Source organism: Sus scrofa, chromosome 13 (genome assembly GCF_054392235.1).
Source record: "Sus scrofa isolate SSC_HxYL_T2T_F1_AM1 chromosome 13, Sscrofa_HxYL_maternal_Yorkshire_Landrace_v2.0, whole genome shotgun sequence".
In the NCBI taxonomy this organism is placed as follows: domain Eukaryota; kingdom Metazoa; phylum Chordata; class Mammalia; order Artiodactyla; family Suidae; genus Sus; species Sus scrofa.
The window spans coordinates 222,532,416-222,559,801 of NC_139395.1; the positions used below are offsets into that span (position 1 = coordinate 222,532,416).

Sequence of the window (27,386 nt, forward strand, 5' to 3'; positions counted from 1 at the left end):
CTTAGGGGCGGGTTGGATGGGGGAGGGGCTCCATCCCTCCGAGTGACTCCCCCACTGACCAGCCAAAGTAGAGCCCACCGCCCGGACTCAGGTCCCCACCCCAGGTTCCCCCCAACCCAGGCGCTGCAAGTGTGCAAGTTTTCCAAGGGTCCAGCCAACATTGCCTGGAGTGACAGCTGAATGAATGAATGAATGAATGCTGACGGGTTTGCCTCTTAATTCCTTTTGCATCTCAGTCAGACGCCTCTGGGTGGGCCTTCAGCTAAAGCTTGAGGGCGGTCACGTGTAAGGAACAAAGTTGCAACAGACCGGCGCCCAGAAAGACAAATTTCTCCGAGGAGCCAGGCAGGCAGCGCTTGGCAGAGGGACACATTCTGGCCGCCCCGACTTGCCTCTGGTCTGGCCACCGTGCTTGACCAGCTTGGCCACAAGTTGTGACCGACAGCCCCTCCCTAAACGCTCCCCACTTGTTAGACGGAGCAGGTTTAGAAACGTGGCCGAGGAGGCTGGCACGGTCGGCAGGAGGCGCAGTCCCGCTGCGCAGGTACCCGGGGTGCGCGCCTGCGACCGGGGGCGGTGGCGCAGGCACGTCGGCCCCGCCCCGCGCTCCGCCCCCGCTGCCCCGCCGGCGTGGACACCGGTGACCTCACACGGCGCCGGGGCGGGGCGCAGGGCGCGGGGCGGGCCTGGCGACAGCGGCGGCGCGGGGCGGGAGAGCGAGCTCGGCGGAGTCGGCGGCGCCATGGCTACCGTGGACCTGGAGAAGCTGCGCACGTCGGGGGCCGGCAAGGCCATCGGCGTGCTGACCAGCGGCGGCGATGCGCAAGGTGGGTGCTGGCGCGCCGCCGGTCGCCCGCGGGCAGCGGGTGTGCTCCCCGGGCCCCTGGGGCGCGCTGGCCACCCTCGACCAGCACTTGAGGCGCGCGGCCAGCCGGTGCCCCAGCCGGGCTCCGCCTCCCGCCCTCTCCCAGTCCTCGTGCCCCCGTCCGGGTCCCCATTCCAGTCCTGCACCCGCCCCGACGCGCCGGGCCCGCGTACGTGCCACCCACCACGGCCTCTGCGCCCCGCCCGCCGGGGGTGTGTCTGTGCGGCCGGCTGCGGCCGGGACAGGGCGCTCTTGCCCCCCGGTCGCTCTCTGCGCCCTTTCCCGGTGGCGGGGTCAGGAACCGCCACCGCCTTTCCTGGAGGCCACGCTGCGCGGAAGCCTCGGAAGGCTGGGCAGGTCCCCGCAGGCCGGGAGAACCCGGCTCTTCCTGGTTCTGAAACACGACCTGGGGGCATAGGGTTAACCCCAAACCAGCTTCCAGGGTGGCTCTGGGGCATTTTTCTTTAGCGCGGCCCTCTTCTCGACCCCTGGTACATGGGGAGCCAAAGACTGTGGCCTTCCTCGTGGCCTGCCCTGCGCCCTACAGCCAGGACCTGGCAGAGCTGGGCAAGTGCCCCTCCAGGCGGCCCCTCCTGGAGGCCTGGTCTTGGTCAGACTGCTGCTCTCCAGCGCCTCTGCCTGGGATGGCCAGGGCGGCACCTGTTGTGCCTGGCCGCATGGCCGCACCGCACTCCTGGAACCCAGAGAGAGACCTGACATAGCCCGGGAGGCAGGCCTGCCTGGGAGGGAGAGAGCCGGCACCTTCAGTGTTCATGGCTGGGCCTGGTCTGCCTCCCTCCAGATCAGAAAGCGCAGACACACACCTCCTGGGCCTGCCGCAGGCCCTGAGCCCCTGCTCCCCCCCAAGAGGGAAGAGGTAGGAGGGAGGGGCTTTCACCAGGGCGCCAGCCCAGGAGGCCGGAGGAATCAGCGCTGCCTGCATCCCGCCGGCCTGCGCAGGGCTCAGCCCTCTGGACCCGGCCTGGCGGGCGGGCACTGTGCTCTGCTGCACGTCCGCAACCCGCGTGGCTGGAGCGCTTGCAGCCTGTTGCTGGCAGTGGGGCTTTTCTTAGAATGTGGCCGGGGGGCCCACGGGGCCTGAGGAGAGCAGGCTTGGAGGGTGGTTTTGGGCAAGCATCATCTTGTGAGTTTGGAGCCCAGGAAGGGCCGGGTGTGTGGAGGGCAGACATCCTGAGGGGGCTGGCCCCGCCTCTCCAGGGAGGCCCCGCCTCTCCAGGGAGGCCTGGGTTTGCCTGGGCACAGGGGTCTCGCCCCAGTCTCCTGTCTGCACCATGGAGACGATGACGCCGGCACTGGGTGGGGGGTTGGGAAGCATAAGGACATGCATTTAGGTGGCGGCACAGAGCCCACTGGGTGGTGTGTCCCGCTCCCCTGGCACGAACCTAACAGGATGTGGCCTCAGTGGGGGCTGCTGAAGGGCCGGGGAGGAAGGAACCCATGGCAGGCGGGCCAGCTGAAGGCAGAGCCTGCCTGACCTGTGGGTCTCCACTCGTCCTGCCCAGCTCTGGTGCCCGACACAGACCGGGCGGCGCTTCCTGGACGCACTGGAGTGCGGCCGTCAGTGCACTGCCGTCTGGGCTGACCTTGGCTGCTCCACCTCCTGTGGTGCCCTCGCTGCCCCAGACCCTGGGGCAGTGACCACGGCTCTCTTGTTGGGGCCGTGAGGGAGGAAGCCTTTGCAAATTCCCCCAGCTTAGGGCTCGGGCCGCGCCTGCAGGAAGATGCAGGGCCAGCTGGGAAGGGAGCCTGTCTGTTTCGTAAGTTCTGAAGGCGGCCAGTGAGTGTCCGCCCTGCACCCGCTCACTCTCGCCAGCTCCGCTCCAGGGAACTGGCCCCAGACGGTGGGACTCAGTCTTCCTTCGGGGCCCCCACTGAGCCCCTGGGCCCCCTTCCAAATGGAGGCTGGCCTCTAGGGACCCGATGGTGCCACGTGGACCCTCCCCCGTGTGCCCTCCCACGTGCACAGAGCTGGGGCAGCCGTAGAGAATGGGCACCCAGTCTGCTGTCCCTTCTTCCCAGACGCCAATGTCTGCGTTGGTTGGAATGAGTGAAACCAGCCAGGCTGATGGCGGGAGGCCAGCCCCGTCCTGATCGGGCTGCCCTCAACCAGCTGTGCCGCTTGCCCTGAGCTCGGCCCTCGGGCCTCAGTTTCCCTCTGTAAACCATGGGCAGTGGGCAGGGCCAGCGCTCTGGCAGGTTCCTGCGGCAGCTTCCAGCCTGGAAGCGTGTCCCCCGCACTTCCTGTTGGCCGAGGGTCAGTGCCTGTGGGTTGAGGGAAGGCACTTCGAGGATGTCTCTTTGTGCAAAGGTGACCGGCCCCCGCTTCCATCCACCCGCTCCCCGTCCCTCCCAAGCCCGCAGCTCCTGCCTCTCCGGGGTATGCGTGTGGGCAGCGCCGCCCGGTATCTGCTGGTGAGGATGCTGCCGCGTCGTCGTGTCCCCCGATGGTGAAGGGCACACCTGCCGGGCCCCGTGTCCTCCGGGACCACGTCTCTCTTGGACGTTTTGTTTTCCCAGAAACTAATGGTGACACAGTCACCTTAGGGGCAGGTGCACCCACCCAGACATCAGTTTGGTTGTGGGTCCATTTCCTCCAACAGGAAGTCATCCGTTGCAGGCCTTCTGGAGGGCGGAGGGTCGGGGTGGAGAGGTCAAAGGTTAAGGGTCGAGTGTCGAGGGGTCCAGGGGCGGTCATCGGCTGGTGGCTGCGGCCTCACGCCTGTTCCTCTGACCTGTGGGGCTTGTGGCTGCTGCCCAGGGTTTATTTTAAGAAAGAAAAGCAGATTAAAGGGAAATTAAAGAAGCCCTCTTAGAAAGGCAGCTGATAGCGGTTTACAGGGAAGCCCACGCCCTTGGGCGTCCATCTCCATGGCAGCAGCCACAAGCCCGATCTAAGATTCAAGAGTTTTGCAGTAATATGGTCATTTGTTCTCTTTGGCAAGACAAAGCAGCCCCCTAAGCCTGGGGCCCTTTGCTGTCCCTGGGGCTGTGGACAAGTCTACTGGGTGGCCAGCAGGAAGGCTGTGACCTCTGTGTTGGATCGTGGCCTGGGTCTCTGGCCACTGCCCTTCCCCTCTGCCCTCTCCTCACCCCATCCGGACCTGCTGGCCTCCCTCCTGCTGCCAAAGGTGGGGCTTGGACTGCAGGCCCACAGCGAGGCCACAGTGGCTGCACCCCGGCGAGGGCGGCCAGGGGAGGCAGGTGCCTGAGAGGGACAAGCCCGGGCTGGCCAAGGCCCGTGGGGCGGCTGAACGCTTCTGCAGGCCTGCTGGGGGCTGGGCTGGCGGGCTTGTGGGTGTCTCAGCTCACTCACCATCCCCGCCCGTGAGGACAGGAGGGGCGAGGAGGGCACAGCTCGCAGCCCCCTGACCTCAGGCATCAGGACTTTCTGCCCCTTCACATCCCGGTTCCGGGGCGGCCCAGCTGGATGGGGGTGTCGGGGCGCGCTGTCTGGGCTCCTGAACCTAACTTCAGTCTCCGCGCCCCCACTTCCATCCCTTTGGGGGACATGAGACATTTATGATTTCTTTGGAAGTGGAGTTCTCTTGCTAAAGGCAGAGAACTGTGAGTGTGAGCGTGGCCAGCTCAGGGCCCGTCTGGTGCCCCCGTCCCAGGAGCCCCTGGCCTGGATGGCCGGCAGCAGGAGCCTCAGCTGCCAGGTGGGGACAGGGCAGCTCACCCTGGGTACATCCTGGCATTGCCCTCCCCCGCTGGGGTTCCAGCAGCTCCCCTGACCCCACCCTGGGGCCTCGGTTCCTCATCAGCAGAATGGGGACAGTGGCGAGTGCCCCCGGCCGGGTTCCTGGGAGTGGGAGCTTCCCAAGGTCCTATCCGCTCTACAGCCCCGGGTGCCTGCTCCCCACGGCCCGCCTTCCAGGCTGGGGACAGGGTGAGACCCATGGAACCAGGGTCAAGGTCGAGAGTCACCCTGTGGACCACACATGCTTCAAGGGACGCTGGAGGCGACGGGACTCCTGCAGCTGATGGGCGTTGCCCCTGGGCCAGCTCAGGGGGTGGGGAGGGCGGGCCTCCTCCAGGGAAAGGCCTTCAGAGCCTTAGGGACACACCCGGGCCAGGTGTGTGTGCTCTGCTCTGGGCCAGGCCGCCGGGAAGGCACGGGGAGCAGGAGTGGTCGCCAGGACGGGACCAAGCACAGTTCACCTCTGTGACCCGGCCCAGCCCCCGCATCAGGCTGGGACCCAGGCCTGGAGACGGGCCAGGGTCAGGAGGGGGGACCCGCCGGCCTCTGGGTCTTGAACGGCTGGTCTCTTTTGTGACGGGAGAGAAGGTTTGGGGCACATCATTAAGTCCCCAATTCCATTCCCTGGCCCTCCCTGGGCCCCCGCCCGGGTGCTCGCCAGGCTGCCATGGGTGTGGGGGCTGGGCCACCCTGGTGCCCGCACAGGGCCGCCCACGGCTACCTGGCCTGGCGTCCTCCAGGCCCGCAGCAGCGGCAGCCCTGGCCCCGGGGCCCCCTGGAGGCCTGCTCCCCGGGCAAGGCCGAGTCCCACCCTCAGACCGCGGCAGGACCACTGCAGGGGCCACGGCTGGTGCTTGTGCCTCTTGTGTCTCGTGCTGCTGCCCACAGGGCTTCTGTCGGTGCCTTGGGAGCCCGACTCTGTGCCAGGCCCCAGGCACACAGTGGGACAGGCCCCCATGGAGGGACCTCAGGGACATGTTTGCCTTCGGTGGGTCTCTGTCTCAGGACTGACCACGAGGGAGGCAGACTGAGCTTCCTCTCGGCGCTTCTGAGCACTTCTCATGAGCTGTCCCCTCCTGCCCCATGAATGTCACCTTTCCAGGAAGCGGCTGGTACGGGGCAGCTGCTGTAGGTGGGGCAGCTACTGGGGCCAGGGGACAGGGAAGAGGTGACCCGCCAAGCCTGGTGGCCAGGTGTGTGTGTGCAGGCCGGGGGGCAGGGGTGCCGCCCACAAGCTACACTGCCTGGGGCCGCCAGACCCTCCAGCAGCCGGACCCTGGCCCCAGGGGCACTGCCTGCCTCCTTGTCCCTCAAAGCCGGCCCTCCAGGCCCCCGGGTGGGGAGGGGGCTCACGGCCCCAGGGCTAACCTGCCGTGTGCTCCCCGATCTGTCCTCCAGAGGGGTGGCGGGGGTCCGGCAGCGGCTGGGGGCTGGAAGGGGGCTGCCCCCTCTTCTCCTTGGGCCCACGTGCCTGCCTTGCTGAGATCCCCCAGGTCAGGGCCTGGCCGTGTGGGCTGGGGAGGGGGCCGCACCGAGCAGCAGAGGCCCAGGGTGAGCGTGGGCGAGGATGAGGCTGGACAACGTGGCAGGCAGGTGCACGCGGAGTCAGGCCCAGGGCGCCAGCTCATTTCCAATGCTCGGAAGCTGAAGTGACGCTGGGGCTTCATCCCGTGCTGGATGCAGGCTCCTGGCTGGGCACCCCCGAGACCCGGGGAGGGACAGCCGGGGCCCAACACGCCGCGCCTCCACTGACGGGCGTCTCCCCGACTCGCTCGCAGGCATGAATGCCGCCGTCAGAGCCGTCACGCGCATGGGCATCTACGTGGGGGCCAAGGTCTTCCTCATCTGCGAGGTAAGGGGCGCGTCCTGGCTCCGCCTGCGGGGGGGGGGGGCGGCCCACCCTGTCCCACCCTGTCCCACCGTGGTGGTCGTTGGTCATGGTTCAGTCCCTGAGGCCCCAGCCCAGAGAGAAGCTGCGCAGGACGGACGGGGCGGGGCCGGCCCTGCCCTCGGGTGTGGGCGGGCAGCCCGGCCTCCAGCCTGGGTCCTTGCCAGCGGGCGGGCATGTCCCTTGAGAGGGAGGAGGGCGTGAAGCTGCGGTCCTTGTCTGAGGCCTGGGCTCTCACCCACCTGTCCTCCGATCCCCAGCCCTCCTGCACCCTTGTCACCTAAACCGAGTGACCCTGGCGACAGCAGCAAAGAGCTTCCTTGTTCTATTGCATTCTGGCTGAAGCTGGTGCCCCCGGCTTCGTCCCTGTTTCAGAGCTGGGTCATTACTCTGTTCTCACTCTTGACTAGAACCAAGCGAACCGCAGGCCACTCTGCTCCCCAGACCTTCCCTCCTCGCGCCTTGGGCGTGCCCGCCTCCCTGTCCCTCCCGCAGCCCAGGTCAGGCCCTTGGTGTACTCCGCTGTCTGCATGGACACATGGGCGGGCAGTTCCGCGGGCCCTTCCCTCCTGCGGGATGCAGACCCTCAGACCAGGCTGGGGCCTTGCAGAGCTTTAGAGGGTGTTTGGGGACTCGCGGCCTTGGGAGCTGGGCAGATGGAACCCACGCCCTGATGGTGGTCTAGAACCTTCAAACGGGCAGGGTGGGATTCTTGGGTTTGTGGACAGTGGCTTCCAATCAAGGAAGGGTGGGTCTGGGGCCCGGCTCCTGGAGGTTGCACCCCTGTGACAGGTGTACCCGTCACCTCCACAACCCCCGGGCCCTTCTGTGAAGCGGGGAAGTTGGGGCCAAAAGCTCCTGCAACACTGGAGGTGAAGGCGCTTTTCAGGAGGGAAGCAGGAGGGGATGACTCGAAGTGGATGGAGGTGTGCAGAGACGTTCTAGAAGGTTCCCAGGCCAGGAAAGGAGGGTTGTATCTGAGACTGATTCGAGCTGGGAAACCAGCCTCACTGGGGCTCTGGGGACGGCTGGGGTGCACAGTGGGGCCGGGGCGAGGCTGGCTCTTGGCTGGGCTTTTGTAGACTGAGTGCTGCCTGTCTTGGAGCTGCCGGTTCTGGGCAGTATCTGGATTTTCAGGTTGTTCTCCTGTTTTGCCGGAGGTGGTGGTGGCATTGGGGCTGGTGTGTTTCCTAGTGGCCGAATTCCTAATCAGAGAGGGAGAGAGGGGGACCAGGCCTGGCCTGAACTGGAGAAGGCAGCTTGATGGTGGGGCCTTGTCCTCTGGCCCTGAGACCCTTCTCCCAGTGCTGCTTCCCCCCCAGCCCCGGGGTGGGACCCCTCGCCCCCTGCCCCCCAGCCCCCCAGCCCTTGCCGCCCAGGACGTGCAGATCCGATGACCAGGGCGGGAACGGAGGAGGTGAGTCACAGATCAGATGCCCTGGGCGGAGCCCAAGGCAGGCGCAGTGCCTCGTGGCTGCCTTGTTGGAGGGGCTGGAGGAGCTGGGAGGGCTGCTTGGAGGAGGCGGCCCTTTCATCTCAGCTTTCACTGTTTGTGAAGATTATTATCCAAACTGTATAAAATGCTCTCCTGCTGATAAGAAGGGGCCGGCCACGGTGAAGAAACAGGCGGGACCCTTGAAAGGGCAGCCCTCACAGAGCTGTCCAGGTGGCTTATGTCATAGGGAAACAGCATGTGGTTGTCAGGGAAGCTCAGGGAAGACCCACCTGTAGGGCCACACGCAGCCTCTGGGCTGGAGACCAGCACGGCCTGGCGGCGGGGGCGGAGCGCCCAGAGCCCCTGGCTGCGTTGCTGATGGACGGGGTCGCCGCGAGCACCCGGGGGCGCCGAGTGAGGGCCGTTGGTGGCTGGTCGCACACCCGGTGACCCAGGTGTCCTGCCCCAGGAGGCCAGAGTGTTCTTAGGAGCATTATTTCCAGCAGCCCCGATCGGGTCCCTCCGGAAGGGCTGTCAACAGTGCACAGGTCATGACTGGGCAGGCACAGGGGACCCCGCACAGCAGGGGGCACAGACGCAGCTGCAGGTGGCCACGTGGGGCGCCCAAGGACGCCTGGCTGAGCGAAAGAGGCCAGGTGCAGAGTGGCTGCTGGGCGCTGGGCACGCCCCTCTCATTTCCGCATCCAATCAGTGCCCTTGGGGGGCGGGGCAGCAGGGGCCTCTTGGGGGAGGGTCCTGGCAGGGCCGAGGTGCCGCTGGGCACTGGGCTGGCTCTGGTTCTGAGCTGGGCACGGTGACCCACATGCAGTGACCCAGGCATGGCTCTCGGGCACTGATCAGAGGGGCCACCTGTGAGAGGTGCCCTTGGCCGAGCGAGTCACGCTCTGTAATAAACCTCCCTGCAGGCCCTGCACGGGGTGTTCCGGGAGGCCCGTCCGTGTGCCTCAGCCTCTCCCCGGGCAGCCCTGGCCCTGGCTTTGTACCCCCAGGCCCTTGGGGTGGAGGGGCCTCGGTGGTCAAGACCCTGGGCCCACTGTCCTGCTCTGTCCGCCGTGCCCTCTGGCTGCTGTGGCGCCCGTGTCACACCTGCCCCCTCGGTTTCAGGGCTATGAGGGCCTCGTGGAAGGAGGCGAGAACATCAAGCCGGCCAACTGGCTCAGCGTCTCCAACATCATCCAGCTGGTAAGGCCTGTGCCCGCGGCGCTTACTGCTGTGAGCGCGCGCACTGGGACGTGCACGCAGGCACACACATAGGCATCCACACAGACACAGAGAGACACACACAGACACACAGAGGGACAGAGGGAACACAGCTGCACACCCCATCCCGCGGGGGCTCTGCTCCAGGCTGGCCTTGTCATCCCGCTGCCTTGGGGTCGGGGGGAGGGATGTCACAGGGGTTGGAGGTCCCGTGGGTGGGGTGGCCTGGGCCGTCTCTGCTAGGGAAGCTCACTCTCAGTCCGCAGCTGCGGGCCCTGGGGTGGGGGGAGGATGCTCAGTGGGAGGCGAGCCTCTCAGCGCCCCCTCCCCTCACGTCATCCTACTTCCCGAGGGCGGGGGCCGGGGCGGAGCACCCGGCCGGCTCAGCCCCCACCCTCAGTTCTTCCGGGCCCCCCGCCCCCTGCTGCCGGGTGCCAGGGTCCATCTGGTGCCGCATTGGCCCAGGCTCCCCGTCTTCCGTGCAGGGCGGTACGGTCATCGGCAGCGCCCGCTGCAAGGCCTTCACCACGCGGGAGGGGCGCCTGGCGGCGGCCTACAACCTAGTCCAGCGTGGCATCACCAACCTGTGTGTCATTGGCGGGGACGGCAGCCTCACGGGAGCCAACATCTTCCGCAGCGAGTGGGGCAGCCTGCTGGCGGAGCTGGTGAGCGAAGGTGGGTCGGCGCCCCGCCTGGAGCCTGGACGGAGCGGCTCGGGCCGGCACAGGAAGGGCCAGAGGCAGGCGAGACGCGGGCCAGGAGGGGGCCTGGCCAAGACCAGCGGCAGGCCGAGTCTGGATGGTTCTGGGAGCTGAAAGCCTGGGTTTGGGCAGGAGTGAGAAGGTTGGAGCCTGAGCTCTGGGGACCTGCAGGCGGTGCTGGGCGGCAGCTGCCGGGCTGACCCACCTGCGCCATGTGGCTCCTTTCGGGTGGCGGCTGGGTGCGCCGTCTGCAGAGGTGTAATAGGTACAACTCGGTAACATCAAACGCCTTGTCCTGAGGTGTCAGCGGTGGGCTTTGTCAGTTCGTGTGCAGCTCGTGGGGGACCCGGAGGCGAGGGGTGCTCTCTCCAGGGGCCCCCCCGGAGGTCTCCGGGTCGGGTGACGGGCCTGCACGGGCATCGGAGGTTCAGCCGCTGTTCCCCCGCCCCCCACTGCAGGGCCTGGGGAGGGGGAGCCGGGGACCTGCGGGGCTGCGCTGCCGGGTGGGCCGGGTGAGGGCAAGGATGGGGTCTCGAGCGCTGTGTGATGGGGGCCCCCGAGGCTGCAGCCGCCGGCTCCTCCATCCCAGGCAGGATCTCAGAGAGCACGGCCCAGACTTACTCACACCTGAGCATCGCCGGGCTGGTGGGCTCCATCGACAACGACTTCTGCGGCACCGACATGACCATCGGCACCGACTCGGCCCTGCACCGCATCATGGAGGTCATCGACGCCATCACCACCACCGCCCAGAGGTGAGCGAGGCCCCGCCCCGCCGGGCTCAGGAGACCCCGCCTCCTGGTGGGGGGTGGGGGCCCGCGCCTGCCGGGCTGCGGGGGTGGGGGGTGGGGGGGGCAAAGTCAGCCCCCGCCCAGAGGTGAGCGAGGCCCCGCCCCGCCCGGCTGCGGGGGCGCCGAGCTCAGGAGACTCCGCCTCCTGGTGGGGGGGTGGGGACCCCGCGCCTGCCGGGCGGCAGGGTGGGGTGGGGGGCAAGCTCAGGACTCCGCCTCCTGGGGGGGGCGGGGCAACCCCACGCTGCAGAGTCAGGGACACATCAGTGTCATTCGGTCCCTAGAATCCATGCTTGCTGCCCTAAATCCCCAGTTGGGGGTGATTGATGCACAGGGGGCTGAGCGAAGAGGTTTGGGGATCTGGTCCCCACCCCGCCAAAGGGGCTGTGGTTTCCCCCAGCTGGCTCTGACAAGAGCCTGTGGCCCTGGGGTGACAGTCCAGCCCGCAGGGGTTCCTCAGGCTACGGGCTAGTGCCGGCCAGGCCGGGCAGGGTGCGTGGCCTGCAGCTGGCTGGGAGCCCAAGACAGAGGTGCTCGTAGCACAGAGACTTGGCTGCCCTGGGAGTGACAAGGGCTGCTGTCCTTGAGCTGCTCCTATGTCCTCTTTGTCCCCGCACACACCCTTGGCATAGCTGGGGATGTGGGTGGCACAGCCCCCGTGGCCCTAGGGAGGTTGGGCCCTGATGCCTTCTGTCCTCTCTGTGCTCACAGCCACCAGAGGACTTTTGTTCTGGAGGTGATGGGGCGGCACTGCGGGTAAGGGGGCTGCCCTGGTTGGTGGGGGCCGGGGGAGGGCATGGCGGGGAGTGGGGAGCAGGGCCGTGGCGCCTCCACGGTGCCTGGCACATAGCAGGTGCTCACTTAACACTGTGGGCATGCCAGCTGGGGTGTGGGGAGTCCTGGATGCAGCTCAGGGCTGTGCCTCCCTGGGACCCAGGGTCCTGCTGCAGCCTCACCCTGCTGCCCCTCCAGGTACCTGGCCCTGGTGTCCGCCCTGGCCTCGGGGGCCGACTGGCTGTTCATCCCTGAGGCGCCCCCCGAGGACGGCTGGGAGAACTTCATGTGTGAGCGGCTTGGCGAGGTGAGCGGCTGAGGGTCACCTCCCAGGGTCCCTGCTGCCAGCTGCTCGGCTGGCGAGAGAGGCTGGACGTCCCTGGGGGCCAAGTGTCCCTCTGAGGGCGGCACCAGCGCGGAGTGGAGAGGGTTTGCGCTAACCGCGCTGGGCACACCTGGGGTCATCCCGGAGGGCAGGGGGCGCCGAGGGGATACTCAGGCCTCTGCCCCAGCCTCTACTGTGTGTGTCAGTGCTGACGAGGGGGAGTGGGCGGGAGTGGGGACATGGTCAAGCTGGCTTCCTGTGGGGGGAGATGGCTTTGTTTAGGCAGGTGGACGGGGACATGGAGCAGTGGCCCCAGCAGGAGCAGGCGAGGGGCCGAGGCCTCAGCCGGGGGAGTAGCAGGGTGCCTGGGACAGGGTACTGGAGCCAGGCTCTCTGGGCCCCTCAGGGCGGTGCTGGGTGCGCTGGCACAGAACCGGCAGCTCCTCTGCCTGGGGGCCCCTGTGCTAGGCCAGGGCTCCGTGGTGGACCAGAGGCCAGGCACGCGGTGAGAGGCGCCCTCAGATAGGGTGTTCGAGGGCCGTGGTCTGGATTCAGGCAGTGGAGCCCCTGAGCTTTGCTCCAGGTTCCCCTGGGGCCCAGTCTGGGGCCCCGACAGGCTGTGTCCACCCATAGCGTCTGCTGCGGCCGGCCCAGCGTGGAGGCTGCCCGGGCGGGGCCTGTGGTTCTGGAAGCCTGGGAGGTCAGTCCAGGTGGTCCTGATGGGGAGGCCAGCGGGCCTGGGGCTGGCTCTCTAGTGTCCCTGTGCTCAAGTGACCGAGATAGTGGCATTACTCTTGTCCACTGCTGGGTGATGCTCCCTCCCACCCCTGTGCTTTGCATTCTAGGGCAGTGGGAGGGGCCAGGGGTCATAACGGGCTTCTGGAACCTTTCCCAGTGAAGACAAGGGTCAGGCCCAGCTGAGCCCAGCAGGTGACGCTGGCCAGAAGCCTCTGTCCTCTTCTTGGGTGGAGCCCTTGTACCCTGCTTGGCCTTGTGGCCCTGACTGTGGGGGCGGGGCTCTGGCTGACCTTGGCTTTGACTTGGTCCCTGGGAACGTGGAGCTGGGCCTTCCTGGAAGCAGCCTGGATACAGGGTTGAGCTCCCTCGCCCTCCTGCGCTGAGCGAGGCCCTCAGGCCCGGGGCGTCCCTGAGCCTGTCACATGCAGGGGTCCCCCTCTGCCCTGCCCTCCTCCTGGCTTGCAGCAAGGAGGCTGAGGGAAGTGCCGACTGTCTCCCTTGGCTACCAGTGCCACCTCCTCCAGGCAGTCCTCCACTCCTGGTTCCCCCTCCCTCTGCATCTGGGTCTCCCAGGAGCTGCTCTGATCCCATCTTTCTCTCTAAGACTCTTGGGGTGCTGTGGGGCAAACCTGGGGCGGTGGATCAGAGTGAATCCCACAGATGGTTGTTAAGAGATAAATGAGTAAAAAGCTCTTTAAAATTCCCAAAGGGCGTTGCATGTGCCGCAGTCGGTGATGCTGATGCCTCTGTCCCCCGCTGATGTGGGACATCTTCTCTCACTTGGAGGGGGAGGGGAGGAGGACTCCCCCAGCCCCCAGGGTCCCCGCCCCTCCCCACCTCTACATCCAGGACGGGCGGCGGGGTCCTCGCCCGCCCGCCTCAGGCCACCCCTCGCCTGTCATTTGCGTGAGCCCCGCGGTGTGGACCCCGGGGAGGGCTTGCGGGTGGCGGCCGTGTCGGGGGCAGGGTCTGCAGGCTGGCGGCTGAGCCCTGCCGTGTCTCCCACCCAGACGCGGAGCCGAGGGTCCCGACTCAACATCATCATCATCGCGGAGGGCGCCATCGACCGCCACGGGAAGCCCATCACCTCGCGCTACGTCAAGGACGTGAGTGGGGGCTGGGTCACGCGGGGGCGTCTCGGGGCGGGGCTCCCTTTGTCGCCAGTCTCCGCCCACGGTGGGGGAGGGCCGCACGTGGGGTGGGTGTGGCCGGGACCCCCGAGAGGCCCTGGGCCCCCAGGCTGAGGTCCGGCCCCCGCCTGCTGGGAGCCCCGCTCTCTGGTCCCCGGGCTTCATTCAGAGCAGCCCCCACCCCGGAGGCCCCTTCCTGTCCCCCAACAATGTCCCTCAGGGACAGGGTCGCCCACTGCCCATTCTGCCAGATTCATAACAGAGCAGCTGGGTTCTCAGAGAACCGGCTCCCCCGCCGTCTCCCCAGGCCTGGCCCACCCCAGTGGGACACAGCCCCCGGGAGCCTCCGTGCCCCTCTCTGGCTGCCCCCCCACCTCGCCTTTGTGTCCCAGCCAGGCGCTGCCAGAACGCCCCCATCTGCTCGTTCTCTGTGCGCTGTGTTCCCGCCACGGGTTTGGGGGGGCCAACCCCCAGGAGCTCCTGCAGCGACACGTGTGGGCGCACAACGCACACTCACACGGAAGCACACCCACCCAGTCTCACAGAAACACACCCACACAGTGACACGGAAATACACAGCTGCACACTCACATGGAAACACACACACACTCTAAGCATGAGCCCTGGGCCAACTGGGGGTCCCCTGGGGGGGCGCCCGCCATGAATCCCCTGAGGCAGGAGGGGGAGGGGAGAGGGTGGAAGGGCAGTGGGGGGTGGGGCGACAAACTCAAGGACCCCTTCTCTGTCCCGATGAGCAGCTGGTGGTGCAGAGGCTGGGCTTCGACACGCGTGTGACTGTGCTGGGCCACGTGCAGAGGGGAGGGACCCCGTCGGCGTTCGACCGCGTCCTGGTAGGTGGGGCGTCCCTCCGGCCGGAGTGTGCACGCCTGGGTGTGCTGGGTGTTTCCTCACTGCTGCCAGGGCACGGGGCTGAGACCAAGACCTGGCAGCTCGGCCCCGCCCCTCTTGTGGGGCTTTGGCAGGACTTTGGGGGGGGGGAGCTGGGGAGCAGAAGGGCCTCCGGGTCTGATGTCTGATTGTTCTGAGTCTGGCCCGTGGCCTGGACACCCCAGCTCTCGGGGGCTGGCGGCTGGGTGCTGGTCTGAGTGGGCCGTGGTCGTCCTGATGTCTGCTGCTCCCTCTCACCCTCTGCAGGGTATAGCAGCCCCGCTGCAGCCAGATGCACACGGGGTCTGGGGCCAGGATGGCCCCCAGGTGGCAAGGTGCCAGCATGAGAGGCCCTGGTCACCTGCGGGACCGCAGGGCAGATGGGAGCTGTGCCCGGGCCGCCGTGCTGGGCCTGGGGGAGCTGCTGGACTGAGCCTTCCCCAGGAGGCCTCAGCACGTCCCCACCCAACACGGTAGTGGGGCCACTGGTCTCAGAAGGGGCTTTGCTGACCTGGCCAGGTGCCCACTGCTCCCACGTGAGGGCCCCTCGAGGAGCCTCCTGAGGGGTCTGAGACAGTGAGCCAAGCGCTGGCCCCCACCAGGCCTGGAGCATGGAGGTGCCAGGATGGGTCTGGGGTCGCCCCAGGGGCAGGAGAACGGGCTTGCCTGAGGGTTCGGGGACACCGGTGAAGCTGGAGGAGCAGTTAGTGCTGTCCCCACGCCCGCAGGGCGACACCTGCACACTGGGTTTCGGGAGCGGGGCGGTCTCACGGGGCTCTCGAGGGGCCCGGGAGCTTTCTTCCCGGCTGCTCCCGACACACACCTGGGCAGTGCTGGGGCCCGGGGGCGCTGCTCCGTGGGACCTGTCGCTGCGTCACGGAGCGGAGCTGGTGGCCGACCCTGGGCCTGGTCTCACGCACCGTCTGCTCCTCTTGGCTGTGCTGGGACCCGCATTTGTGATTTGTCCTCGTGGCAGCAGCCCCTACCTGTTGTAGCCGGCCCCTGCCATCAGCCCACATCTGCACACACAGCAGGACAGCTGTGACAAAGGAGCCCCAAATGAGAAACTTGGCACAGTGGGGAGAACCCCGGAGACCCAGGTCCAGCCCTGGCCCTGCTGCTGCGACCCCGGGGTGCAGGGCCACCCTCCTGGCAGGGCTGGCCGAGACCCGGGGCGTACTGCTGGAGGGGAGCGGATGGTGGCCGTGCTAAGTCTCTGTTTCTAGAATGAATGGGGCCACTTATTCTAGAAGCTTCTGGTATGTTCGGGGGGGGGGGTCTCTGAAAGCTGAGAGCTCGTGCATCCCAAGGAAGGTGTGCACCTGCCTGAATCCTGTGCACCCCCTCCCCGCTCAGAGCAGCAAGATGGGCATGGAGGCGGTGATGGCGCTGCTGGAGGCCACGCCCGACACGCCGGCCTGCGTGGTCAGCCTCTCGGGGAACCAGTCTGTGCGGCTGCCCCTGATGGAGTGCGTGCAGATGGTGAGCCATGTGGCCTGCCCAGGACGGGCCCCAAGGGAGGTGCCCAGGGCCTGTGCTCCGCTGGGCTCAGCCGCGCCCCCCACCCCCAGAACCCCAGAGCTGCCTGTCGTGCAGGCCTCTCAGGGCCCAGCCAGCAGGCCCCCTCCCCACTGGCCCCCTCGAGGTCCTGCTGTTCCTCTGGCTGTGTTACATGGAGCGGGTGGCACACACACGTCGCCACCTCCTGGTGTGGCTCCCTGGGTGCGTTGCTGCCCCCTAGCGGGCCTCAGGGTGTTCAAGCCTGCCGTGCTCTGGGTGTGGGGGGGGTGAGTCCACCCCAAGGTTCCCCCAAGGTACCCTGGGCCCCAGGAGGCGTGGGAGCACAGGGAGCCCTTGGGAGCCAGATTCTGGGGGCTCCAAGGTCACTTAGCATCCCAGAGGCAGTGGCCTGGGACAGGCCTTGCAAAGTGGGCAGCGTGGGATCTGGCGCGAGGATGGGAGGTGAAGGGGAGGGGGTCGCCAGAACCACGGGGACATTCCGTGTGCTTGGAGCAGGGGCCACTGTGGGCGTGCAGGTTTGGGGGCCCTGTGGCTGGGGGCAGAGTGGGCCCTGCCCGAGGGAGGTGGGCGCAGGAGAGGGGCCTCCTGAGGCTTTTCCCAGGGGGCCTCCTGCAGTGACTTCTCCTGGGCTCAGCTTTGGTGCAGGTGGGTTGTTGTTGGGAAGGGGGTCTGGGGGCTGGAGCAGCCTCTCCCTTTGTGGCTGGGCCCTGGCTGTGCCTTGGGGGTTGAGGAGGAGCAAGGGGGCAGGGAGGACCCTGTGGCTGGGCGGGGGCGCCCCTCGGCCTCAGCCAGCCCTGCCGCCTGCGGGCAGTGACAGTCTTGGCAGGCAGGTGAGGGGCAGCCCCACGGAGCCGGGCTCGGCCGCGGGTGCCAGGCCTCCTGCAGCCTGTGCCTCTCGTTTTCCCTAAGACCAAGGAGGTGCAGAAGGCCATGGACGAGAAGAGGTTCGACGAGGCCATCCAGCTACGGGGCAGGTGAGGGCCCAGCTTCGGGTGCCTGTCTGCTCCGCGGGCTCACGACAACGGAGGTGCCCACGTGTAGATGGTGCTCTGCCCCCCCTCCTGGGGCCCGCTCAGGGCACTTTGAAGTCGAGCAGGAGGGACGGGCCCACGGTCCCTGCGGCCCAGAGGCAGGCTGGGTGGCTTCACCGTGTGGGCCTGGGCAGGGCTGCAGGGCACAGTGGAGGGACACAGCTCTGGAGGGCCAGGTGGGCATGTGGTGGGGGTGGTGGGGCGAGGGGAGAGCACAGGAGGACGCAGCCTGGGATGGGGGACGCGGGGCTGGTTCCCATGGCTGCGCTTCCCCACGGGCCACGGAGCTGCCCACCCCATGCAGGCTGGATGCAGGCGCTCGCTTCGCTGAGGGGGCTCTGGGATCGCGTGTTCGCAGGGGTCTCTGCCGCCCGGCCGTGGCGCCCAGCCAGGACCTGGCGACCAGAGTGGGGGTTGGTCCAGTGCCTTCGAGGCGGCGCTGCGGGCCCGCGCTCGGCTGGGCTGTTGGGCTGCGATGCACGGTGCATGACGGCTTCCCTTCCAGGAGCTTTGAGAACAACTGGAACATTTACAAGCTGCTTGCGCACCAGAAGATCTCCAAGGAGAAGGTGAGGGGAGCCTGCGCCTCCGCCGGCGCCCCCCCAGTGAGGCCGGGACCCGCCTTCCTTCCTGTCTGGGGCCTGAGCTGTGAGCCGAGGGGGCCGTGCTGGCCGCTGCTTGACCCGCAGCTCCCAAACAGCCTGGGCCTGAGCCTGGGGCTTTCGCGGGCCCGGCGCTTGTCAAACGGCTGGAGGGGGTTAAGGCTGGTCCACAGATGAACTCAGGACTTGTGGCACCGTCCAAAGTAGCTGAAAACTGTAGGAGACGGGTTCCTTTCAAGATAAGGATGAGAGCAGGAGTCTTTTTCTGGAATTATGGGGGCAAGGAAAGGGTCCCACAAGACAGTCTTGGGCAGTGGCGTCCCAGCCCCCCTTTTATCCTGGGTGCTGGTCAGGGGTGGGCAGCTCAGCAGTGTCTCTGCATCCCCTTCCAGAACCGGCTGGGGCGTGACCCTCTGGGGCCTCAGGCTGGTGTCACCAGGACCCACCAGAGCCACACCGCCCAGCATAGCTGTGGCCGCACGTGGCTGGGGAGTGCTTGGGGTGTGGCTGTCTTGGCAAGGTGTGCCGTATGCGCACACGCGCCTGCACACACACACACAGGCTCTGAGGAGCGGTGGGGAAACTGGTGTGACAGAGCCCCTAGGAGGTTTTCACACGCCTCTGGGGCTGAGATGATGATATGTTGGTTGTGTCAGGTTAAGTCAACACCAGAGTTCAAATTAGCGTCACCTGCTTCTTTGCACGTCCTTATGTGGCCGCGGTGGCCCCTTTTCTCTGTGCACCCATGGGGCTCTCCAGGGATTTTCTGGGGTGCTGCTGCCCTGAGTCCTGAGTGGCCCAAGCCGCTGCTGCCCCCACGAGCCATGCTTTTCCAACAGTGGCGGGAGTCCTGCTTCTGCCTCTGGCCGAGGACTCCGCGGGTTTTAAGCGGGTTCTGCTCCACGGCTCCGTGGTCTTTGCCAGAGCCTGGCGGAGCCGGGAGGACAGGTGTTTGTCATTCCCGGGGAGTCCAGTCGCTGGGCAGCGTCCAGGCTGCTGCTAGGACCGGGGCCCCTTTTCCAGCAGCCTGTCTCTGCTGACTTCTGTCAGGGTCACGTCTCTCCCCAGCTCTGTGCTCACGCTCTTGTCTCTCCCGCTTCCCTGAAGACCAACTTCTCTCTGGCCATCCTGAACGTGGGCGCCCCGGCGGCCGGCATGAATGCAGCTGTGCGCTCGGCCGTGCGTTCCGGCATCTCCCAGGGCCACACGGTGTACGTCGTGCACGACGGCTTTGAGGGCCTGGCCAAGGGCCAGGTAGGTGGAGCCGGGTCTGTGCAGGCGGGGCGGGCTGTCCTTGGTCAGTATATGACCTGCCCCTGGCTTGCTTACAAGGACAGAGGTGGCTCACGATGCGGGCACACTGGAAAAGGTGGGTCTGCTCCCTGGGTGGAAGGGGAGCCGCCGAGTCAATGTGACCTATGCCCAGCCCAGGCCCCGAGAGCCTACTTGGACCTGCGGCAGGGTGGGCAGTGCCTGGCACAGCCTCTGTGCCCCCCAGGAGGTGGTCGCCCTGTGCACAGGTCCAAGCGGGCAAGCGTCCCTAGCCTGTCCCCCTGAGGCTGTGCCTCCCTCTATTGCCTGCAGGTGCAAGAAGTGGGCTGGCATGACGTGGCCGGCTGGCTGGGCCGTGGTGGCTCCATGCTGGGGACCAAGAGGTGAGCAGCTGGCCGCCAGCCCAGACCCCTGGCCATTGTGGGCAGCTGGGGGCGGTGGGGTGCAAGGGGAACCAGCCCAGTGGCCCTGAGCTAGGTCTCCCCTTGCTGATGGCCAGTCCAGAGTGGGACACAGACCCTCGTACCTGGGGCTTCTTAGCTGGGCGCTCACCTGAGGTCGCCTGTGTAGAGGAAGGCGGCCTGGGTGCTCTGCACCTGCAGAAAGTGTCCCTTCGGGCAGGAAGTGAAGCCTCTAGCCAGGTGGGCAGGAGAGCCAAGGCCAGTGCCCAGTGAGGGTGCTGAGTGGGTGCCAGGCCACTCAGCCTGCTGCTGGGCCCCCCACCCCGGGTGCCTCACCTCTGCTTCCACCTCTAACTGGGAGTCACGCTGCCACGTCCCAGGCCTGCCTGCTCCCGAAGTCAGATGCAGTGCGGACATGCGTGCTTCCAGCCCGGCGTTCTCTGCGATGCTTCGGGTTCATCTGATTTTTCTCCCCCTGCAGGACGCTGCCCAAGGCCTACTTGGAGAAAATTGTGGAAAATATTCGCACTTACAACATCCACGCCCTGCTGGTCATCGGTGGCTTCGAGGTGAGGGGCCGCCACAGGGCACAAACAGGGGTGGGGGAGACCCCAGGCGTGGGCTGCTCAGGTGGCCCTTCCAGAAGCCCCACGTGCGGGAAGTCACCTCGGGCCAGCTGGCCCGATGAGGCCTCCAGGATAAGTGTGGACTGGAAAGGGTTTTCACCTTCTCCCGACGGCTTCACAAGGTTCTGGTTCGCGCTGGAACCAGGGTGCGGGTGAGGGGTGTGGGGCCGGGGGGAGGTGAAGGAGGAGCGGGGGAGGGGCGGCTCCGACCTCAGCTGGGGGATGGGGGGGCAGCCAGGGCGGGAGGGCCCAGCGGCCCAGTGGCCTCAGTCCCGGGCCGGTTACGTGGTCCAGAGCAGCCTGGGCAGCGTCCTGGGTGGTGGGGGCACGTTGCTGGGGTGTGGGTGCTTGTTTAGTCACAGCAAATGGCCAATGTCCACCCTAGCGCCTTCCTGGAGGGTCCGAGCCCGCAGGCTGCCTGAGTAGGGTGGGGTCCAGGTGGGCAGGTGGGCGGGGTTCCGTCCTGTCCTCCCTGGAATCTAGTTTCCTGGTGATGGGATTGCCGAGCCCCTGGGTGGGGCCCACCTGGTGGTGGCCCTGGGGGTTCCAGTGGGTCTGGACACCCAGCCCAGGCACAGAGCGGGGAGCAGGACCAAGGGTCCTGTCCAGGACCTGCCCTGAGCCCCTGCCCCCACAGGCCTACGAAGGGGTGCTGCAGCTGGTGGAGGCCCGCGGGCGCTACGAGGAGCTCTGCATTGTCATGTGTGTCATCCCTGCCACCATCAGCAACAACGTGCCAGGCACCGACTTCAGCCTGGGCTCCGACACCGCCGTCAACGCTGCCATGGAGGTGGGGATGGGACCCGCCGCCCCCAGAGGGCTGCCGAGCCGGGGGGTCAGGCTGTGGGGTCCACCAAGGCTGGCTGTCTGCGTGGGGCGTGGGCAGGAGCTGGCTGCCCACCAGGGCTTTGAGGATGGCAGGGAGGAGTGTGGCCCTGGGGTTACCAGGGTGTGAGGGTGACAGTGGTCGGGGCTGCAGCCGCCCTGAGGGCACTCCTGTGGTGGTGTGGACAGCCAGGAGAGCAGCCGCTTGTAGCTCTGGGGGCCAGGGCTCCGGCTGGGACATGGGAAGTACGAGCCCTGTTCCTGGAGGGGCCCCAACAGGCCGACCCCACCCGGGGCTCCATGCCCTTTTCCCCACCCTCTAGAATTTTCCCACTCCCCTCGGTGACCCCACGTGAGCCCAGCTTCCCCAGGGGGTCAGCACCTCCCTTTTGGAGGGTCCGAGGCTGGAGAGGGGGAGGTGGCTCAAGCAGGTTCTGTGTATCATTAAAGGAGAAAAAATAAGTAAAACGAGAGACTAGAGGAGGTCCTCCCCCAGCCTCTCCCCCCCCAGAAGTCCCATGAGCCTCAGGGGTTTTCTGTGAATTCACCCTATCTGCACCGGCTGTGGGTGGCCCACTGCTCCTCTGAAACTTCTGGTGCCTCCGCCCCTCGCCAGGTGGGGGAGGACAGTGTTGGCTGTCTTCATTCGAAGCTTTGATTTCTGCTGAATGGAAGCATTTTCTTATACATTTATTGTCCATGTGTGGGATTTTTTAAAAATTATTTTTTCCCACCATTTGCCTATTTTTCTCTGGGGACATTTTCTTATTTATTTATAAGTGCTCTTTACATAGGTAGGATATGGACCCTCTGCTAAACATTGCAGCTATTTCCTCTCCTTTGTTCCTTGTTATCTGGGGTTTGTCCTCGTAATTCAGACACCAATAACCTGCTTATCTGTTTTATTTTTCTTTCTGCGATTATTTATTTAATCTTTGTTTAAAGTTTATTTAACTTCCTGAAACCATTCAGGGTTATGATTGCTATTATGTGGCACGTTATCATTAGTGTCTGCAGAGCACTTGCTTCACGTGTCATCTGGGCCCCTGTTTTCAATGACCCCCAGTGCCAAGAGTGTCTTCCTTATTGGCAGATGAGAACATGAAGGCCCCATGTGTCCCTGGCCTCCACCCATTAGGTGCTAGGTGTTTGTCCCCGGGGGCAGAGTCACCCGGGTTGAGGACCCGATGGCGTGTGGCCGCCTGGAGGGCACATGGTGAGGGCTGCACCCGTGTCCCAGCCCCTCCCCGTCCTCAGTCAGCTCGGGAGAGAGACCCGGGTCCCCTCGGCGTCACGGCTCCCGCAGCCCATGGGGAGGGCTCTGACCAACCCCCGGCCCCCAGAGCTGTGACCGCATCAAGCAGTCGGCCTCGGGGACCAAGCGCCGCGTGTTCATCGTGGAGACCATGGGGGGCTACTGCGGCTACCTGGCCACCGTGACCGGCATCGCCGTGGGGGCCGACGCTGCCTACGTCTTCGAGGACCCTTTCAACATCCAGGACTTAAAGGTGAGCGGAGCCCCCGCCCGTGTCTCCCCCTGCAGACCGTCTGGCGGGGCTGACGGGACCCCTCCTAAGTCGCGCGGGAGCAGGCCAGGCAGAGGGGCTGGGGCCAGGGCCCCCCTGAGGGGACCCAGCCCGTGACCCCGCCCCCCCCCCCCCCCCCCCCCGGCCTTCAGGGCTCTGGCGCCCCCAACCCGCCTGCCCCCGCTGGCTGACCTGGGTCGTGTTGGTTAGTCTGGAACACGCCTTCCCAGGCAGCCTCAGGCTGCGGGAGCGGGTGTGCAGTGCTGGCTGCTGCCCCGACTCCGCTGACGCCGGGTGTCGCCCCCGCAGGCCAACGTGGAGCACATGACGGAGAAGATGAAGACCGACATCCAGAGGGGCCTGGTGCTCCGGTGAGGCTCCGCTGGCGGCTCCCGGACCCCCGGCAGCGGCACCTGGGTGGAGCGAGGCTGGGGGGCCCGGGGGCGGGCTTTCCCGAGGGCCTGGGGCCCCGCCCAGAGGGGCTCAGCATGTGGGGGAGACTCAGGCCCCCCATGCCTCTTCCCAGAAACGAGAAGTGCCACGAATACTACACCACGGAGTTTCTCTACAACCTGTACTCCTCCGAGGGGAGGGGCATCTTTGACTGCAGGACCAACGTCCTGGGCCACCTGCAGCAGGTACAGGGTGGGGGCGCTCGGATTCTGGAAGGTCACTGCCTGGCCCCATCTGTGCCCGCCCTCGCGGGGCACCTGGCCGTTCTCACACCCCTGACCAGAGTGCTGACACCGGCACTGCAGGGGAGGCCACCCAGGCTGGTCCTGCTCAGGCCTCAGCCTGAGGGGGGGGGCGGGGCCACGCCCACGAGCCCCTCCCCTCTCCGCCTCCTCGTGGGAGGTGGCCCTGCGGAAGCCTGCTGCGGGGTTTCCCAGCCAGACGTGAGGACTCCGTGCTACTCTGTCCGGGGCAGCTCACTGTCTGCAGGACCTGCCTGCTGGATGCCAGTGCCCAGGGGGGACCCCCGACCCCCGACTCAATGAGGAGGCAGCCCACTGCCTTGCCTCTGGAGGTGGCTTTTAGGGCCCATTTGGGGTGGAGAAAGGGGCCGGGGGGTGCTGCTGGCTGAGGGGATGGATTGCCCAGGAGGGCTCCCTCGAGGTCACAGCGGAGGCCAGGTTGCTGGGCTCCTGCCAGGGCTGGGGCTGCCGCCGCCGGCTCTCCTGGTGGACGGCCAGGACCTGGCCTCACCCACGATGTTTCCAGGGCGGAGCTCCCACTCCCTTCGACCGGAACTACGGTACCAAGCTGGGGGTGAAGGCCATCCTCTGGATGTCCGAGAAGCTGCGGGCAGTCTACCGCAAGGGTAACGTGGGGGGAGGGGAGGCGATGGCCGGTCCGACCTGCCCTCTGTCCAGGCCCTGGCCTGGGACCTCAGCACGTGCCTGTGTCCACAGGGCGGGTGTTTGCCAACGCCCCCGACTCGGCCTGCGTGATCGGCCTGCAGAAGAAGGCGGTGGCCTTCAGCCCGGTCACTGAGCTCAAGGAGGACACCGACTTTGAGTGAGTCCTTCCGAAGAGAGGGGTGCACTTCCAGGCCCAGCCCCCCGGGGCGGGTGTACTTGAGAGCAGTATGGCCACTCGCCAACCCTGACCCCACAGGGCCTCCCACCCCCACGCCCAGGACTGACCTCAGGCTCCTGCTACCCCTGACAGGGCCGAGGATGACGGTGGGGTCAGCAGTGGTCAGGTCTGAGGGCGCACAGCCTGCGCTGAGCCCCTCCTGGGCCCAGGCCGCAGGGGGCTGGGGACCCCACACAGCACCGCCAGCATCTCTCAAGTGCAGCAGCAGGGGCCAGCGGCCAGGCGTTCTGAGGGGGGCATGTAGGGCCAGAGTCGGGGCTGCGACAGAGAAGCTGCCCCTGCCCACCTCCGCCAGAGTAGGCACCCTGCTGGACCCCGCCCCGCCTCAGGCCCCGCCCCCGACGCCCCGCCCGCGGCCAGCAGGCAGCTCCCCTGACGCGACCCCGCCGCAGGCACCGCCCAGACTCCCCCCTCCGCAGCATCTCAGACCCCGCCCCTGACGTCCTTCCCCGCGCCTGCGCGTCCCACGGCAGCAGGCACCGCCCCCTGGCCTGCCCCGCCCCCGCCCCCACAAGCACCGCCCTGACCCCGCCCCCGCCCCGTCCCTCCGCAGGCACCGCATGCCCCGGGAGCAGTGGTGGCTGAACCTGCGGCTCATGCTGAAGATGCTGGCGCACTACCGCATCAGCATGGCCGACTACGTGTCCGGGGAGCTGGAGCACGTCACCCGCCGCACCCTGAGCATCGAAACCGGCTTCTGAAGCGTGTCCACGCCCCGCCCCTGCCTGCGCCTGCCTCCGCCCTCCTCCTCGGGCCTGTGGGCAGGTGGGCTTCGGGCAGGCAAGGCCTGGCGTTCTAGCCTGGCTTCGGTGTCTCATGGCCCCGTTCCATCCTGCGGCCCGCTCGGTCCTCTCCCAGGGCAGAGCACCCACGTTCCGGTCCAGGGGCACGTGGGGACATCCGTGTTTGAATACCACTGCCCAGCTGATCCCCACCCCATGGTGGCCCTGAGCCCCTTCCCAGCCCGCCCTGCACCCTCCCCAGCCCCGGGGGGCTGGCGGCTGGGTTTCCATGTGGGAAGGGGGGGGCATGCTCCTGTGGGTGGGTCTCGTGCTGTGACCCAGCTCCTGCGTGCCCTGGCCACTGTGGACGCAGAGTTTGCCACGTTTTTTAGAAATAAAGTCACCCCAACTGTGGAGTGCTATCAGTGTCAGGAAGCAGAACCTGTGGAACCTTCTAGGAAGGGTGGGTGGGCTCATGGCAGGCAAGATCTGGGGTCCTTCTCTGCCTCTGGGCTCAGCCCAGTCTCAGGGACATGCACCCTCTGCGGCCACACTCCCCTCCCAGGACCCACAGCCCCACCCTGTCCATGGGGGCACCTGAACCCCCCATGCTGAGGGGTGACCTGAGCCCCCTGTCCCATCCTAAGGGGTGACAGCTCTGGCCTCTTCTTCCTCTCCCCACCCCCACTTTCTTGGGAGGATTTCTGAGCCTGGTTCCCAGGCCCTGAGTTTGACCCAGAACATTCACCCAAACTGAGCCTGGCCTAGGGTCTCAGGAGCAGCCAAGGACCCTGGTGGTGGCTGATGGGGTGACCATCCCAGGAGACGCTGGTGGGGTGGGCAAGGGAGGGGAAAGCTGTCAGAAATTTGCTAGCACTGCTGCTCCACCAGAAGTTCTGGGGCAGGGCTGTGCCTCGCTGGGCAGCGTGGTGCTGGCACCAGGGCTCCCAGGAGGACCAGCTGGATGTCAGCCACACATGGGCTATGCTTGGCGGGTCCCCGTCCCCTGAGCTGGCTGCATATCCACGTCTGTCCCCACCGCTGTCACCTGGGCACTGTCCAGGGCCACTCTGGCCTCCGCTCCTTCCCTTGGCACCCAGAGGTCAGGATGAGGTTCTGACACTCGTGAGGTTTTGGGGGGAGGGTTTTGGTTGGGCCCCAGCTGCCTCCATGTCCCCATGGACTGTGGCAGAGCCTTGGTCCCTCCAGGGCTCAGCAGGCCTCACCATAGAGCTGAGGGCCTGGGGCTCCCGGGTGCCCACTTCTGTCTGCTCTGCCGTGGCGCAGGCCAAGGGGGGAGAGTCCCCCAGGAGGGACCCCCAGGCGTCTGAGCCTCTGTCTCAAGAGACCAGGGGCAGGTTTCCAGGCCAGAAACCTGAGTGTGCGTGTGCGGGTGTGCCTGGGCCTATGTGTGTGTGTGCACACGCGGGTGCTCTGGTGGCGGCTCCCCTGGGGGAGGCCTGACTGCGGGCAAGCCGTGTCCATTGTCCTTCATGCGCATGCACCCCTGCAGCACTGTGGGGAGGCCCTCGCAGGGCGCCTGGTGCGCCTCCTGGGGATGGAGGAGCTTGGCGAGACTAGTTTGCCGAGGGTTCGGTTGGGTTTTGCTGGGGGTGCAGTGTCTGCAGATGCTGGTGAAATGAACGCGCAGCAGTGAAGACCTGTCCCCTGCTGCCTTCCCAGCTGGAGCATGTTCTCTGGGCCGGCTGCCGGTACCCCTGCACCCGCCGGCCGCGCAGGGCCTGCCGCATGGCGCATAGGAGGCTGCCTCCCAGGCTGGAAGGATGTCTGGGTGCCTTGGGCCGCCTGTCCTGCAGCTGGGAGGCCAAGGCTGAGGCGTCTGGGCCCTGCCCCTGCTCTGCTTCCCCCGTCACCCCCCCTTCCTCCCTTCAGGCAGCCCTGAACTCCCTAAGCAAAGGGGGGCTCCACAGGCACGGTCACACCTGGACCTCGGCCCTTCTGAGCTGCCTGATGACAGGATTCTGGCGGCAGCTGGAAGGTGTCTGTGCTCAGGGAGGGCAGGGCCACGGCCTGCTTAGCCTTGATCCGAGGGCGCCTTTCGGGAGGGCTGGGTCACCTGATTGGGCCAGGCCCACCAGGACACAACTTTTTAACTCAGTCAGCTCATTAGGGGCCTTGACCCCTTCGCCCTGGCCACATAGGGCAGGATTTCCATCACACGCAGAGACTCGGCCCTCCAGCTCCAGGGGGTGGGGATCACTGAGGGTGGGCACACCAGGGGTCTGAGACCTTGAGGCCACCTGAGAATCCTGCGCCCCACATGCAGGCATGTGCCCAGCAGTTTCTTGCGCCATGGTGGGGGTGGGGCATGAGGCCAGGGGCACGTCTCAGGGGACATGGCTGCGGAAGGAGGGTGCTGTCGGCCCAGGACCCGGTGAGCCAGGGACCAGGCCTCACCTTCTGGCTGCCTGAGGTGGGAAGGGCCCTGGGAGGGCTGAGTGGGTCTACTGCACACTGGGTGTTGGGCAGGTGTCCACAAAGGCCAGAGAGCAGAGGCAACGGTCCCAGCCGCCTTGGGGAGCAGCCCGAACCCCACAGTTCCTGCCACCCTGACTTAGCTCTGGCTAGGTTGGGGCCGGCCCTCTCAACCCCAACAGCTACTCCCCTGAAACCCAGGGCGGCCCTGGAGGGCGGCTGCCCCGAAGCCCTGGTCCCCTGTGGAGGAGGACGAGCCCCCGGCGCCTCCCTGAGTGGGGTTGCAGCCGGGCAGGCTCTGGGCGCAGGGGGTCTCTGTCTCAGCCTCTGCATCCGTGTCACTCCCAG

At 66.7% G+C, this 27,386-nt stretch overlaps 1 protein-coding gene across 2 annotated transcripts; it reads left to right on the top strand.

Annotated features, from left to right (window-relative positions):
* The first annotated feature begins 688 nt into the window (after positions 1–688).
* On the top strand, positions 689–25,022 carry PFKL (phosphofructokinase, liver type). Of its 2 annotated transcripts, none has more exons than XM_021071510.2 (22): positions 689–827; positions 6,365–6,438; positions 9,035–9,112; positions 9,616–9,805; positions 10,421–10,586; positions 11,334–11,378; positions 11,595–11,703; positions 13,470–13,565; positions 14,348–14,440; positions 15,834–15,959; positions 16,908–16,972; positions 17,535–17,598; positions 18,739–18,885; positions 19,216–19,286; positions 19,786–19,873; positions 20,568–20,720; positions 22,099–22,263; positions 22,591–22,652; positions 22,808–22,919; positions 23,503–23,602; positions 23,694–23,799; positions 24,434–25,022. In XM_021071510.2, exons 1-22 carry the CDS (start codon positions 743–745, stop codon positions 24,579–24,581), a joined length of 2,343 nt encoding a protein of 780 aa, XP_020927169.1. In that variant the 5' UTR covers positions 689–742; the 3' UTR covers positions 24,582–25,022. The 2 variants fall into 2 exon arrangements, with proteins under 2 accessions (XP_020927169.1, XP_084848406.1); XM_084992280.1 differs by lacking the exon at positions 689–827 and adding an exon at positions 1,082–4,462 and having other exon boundaries at positions 6,202–6,438.
* Positions 25,023–27,386: the final 2,364 nt, after the last annotated feature.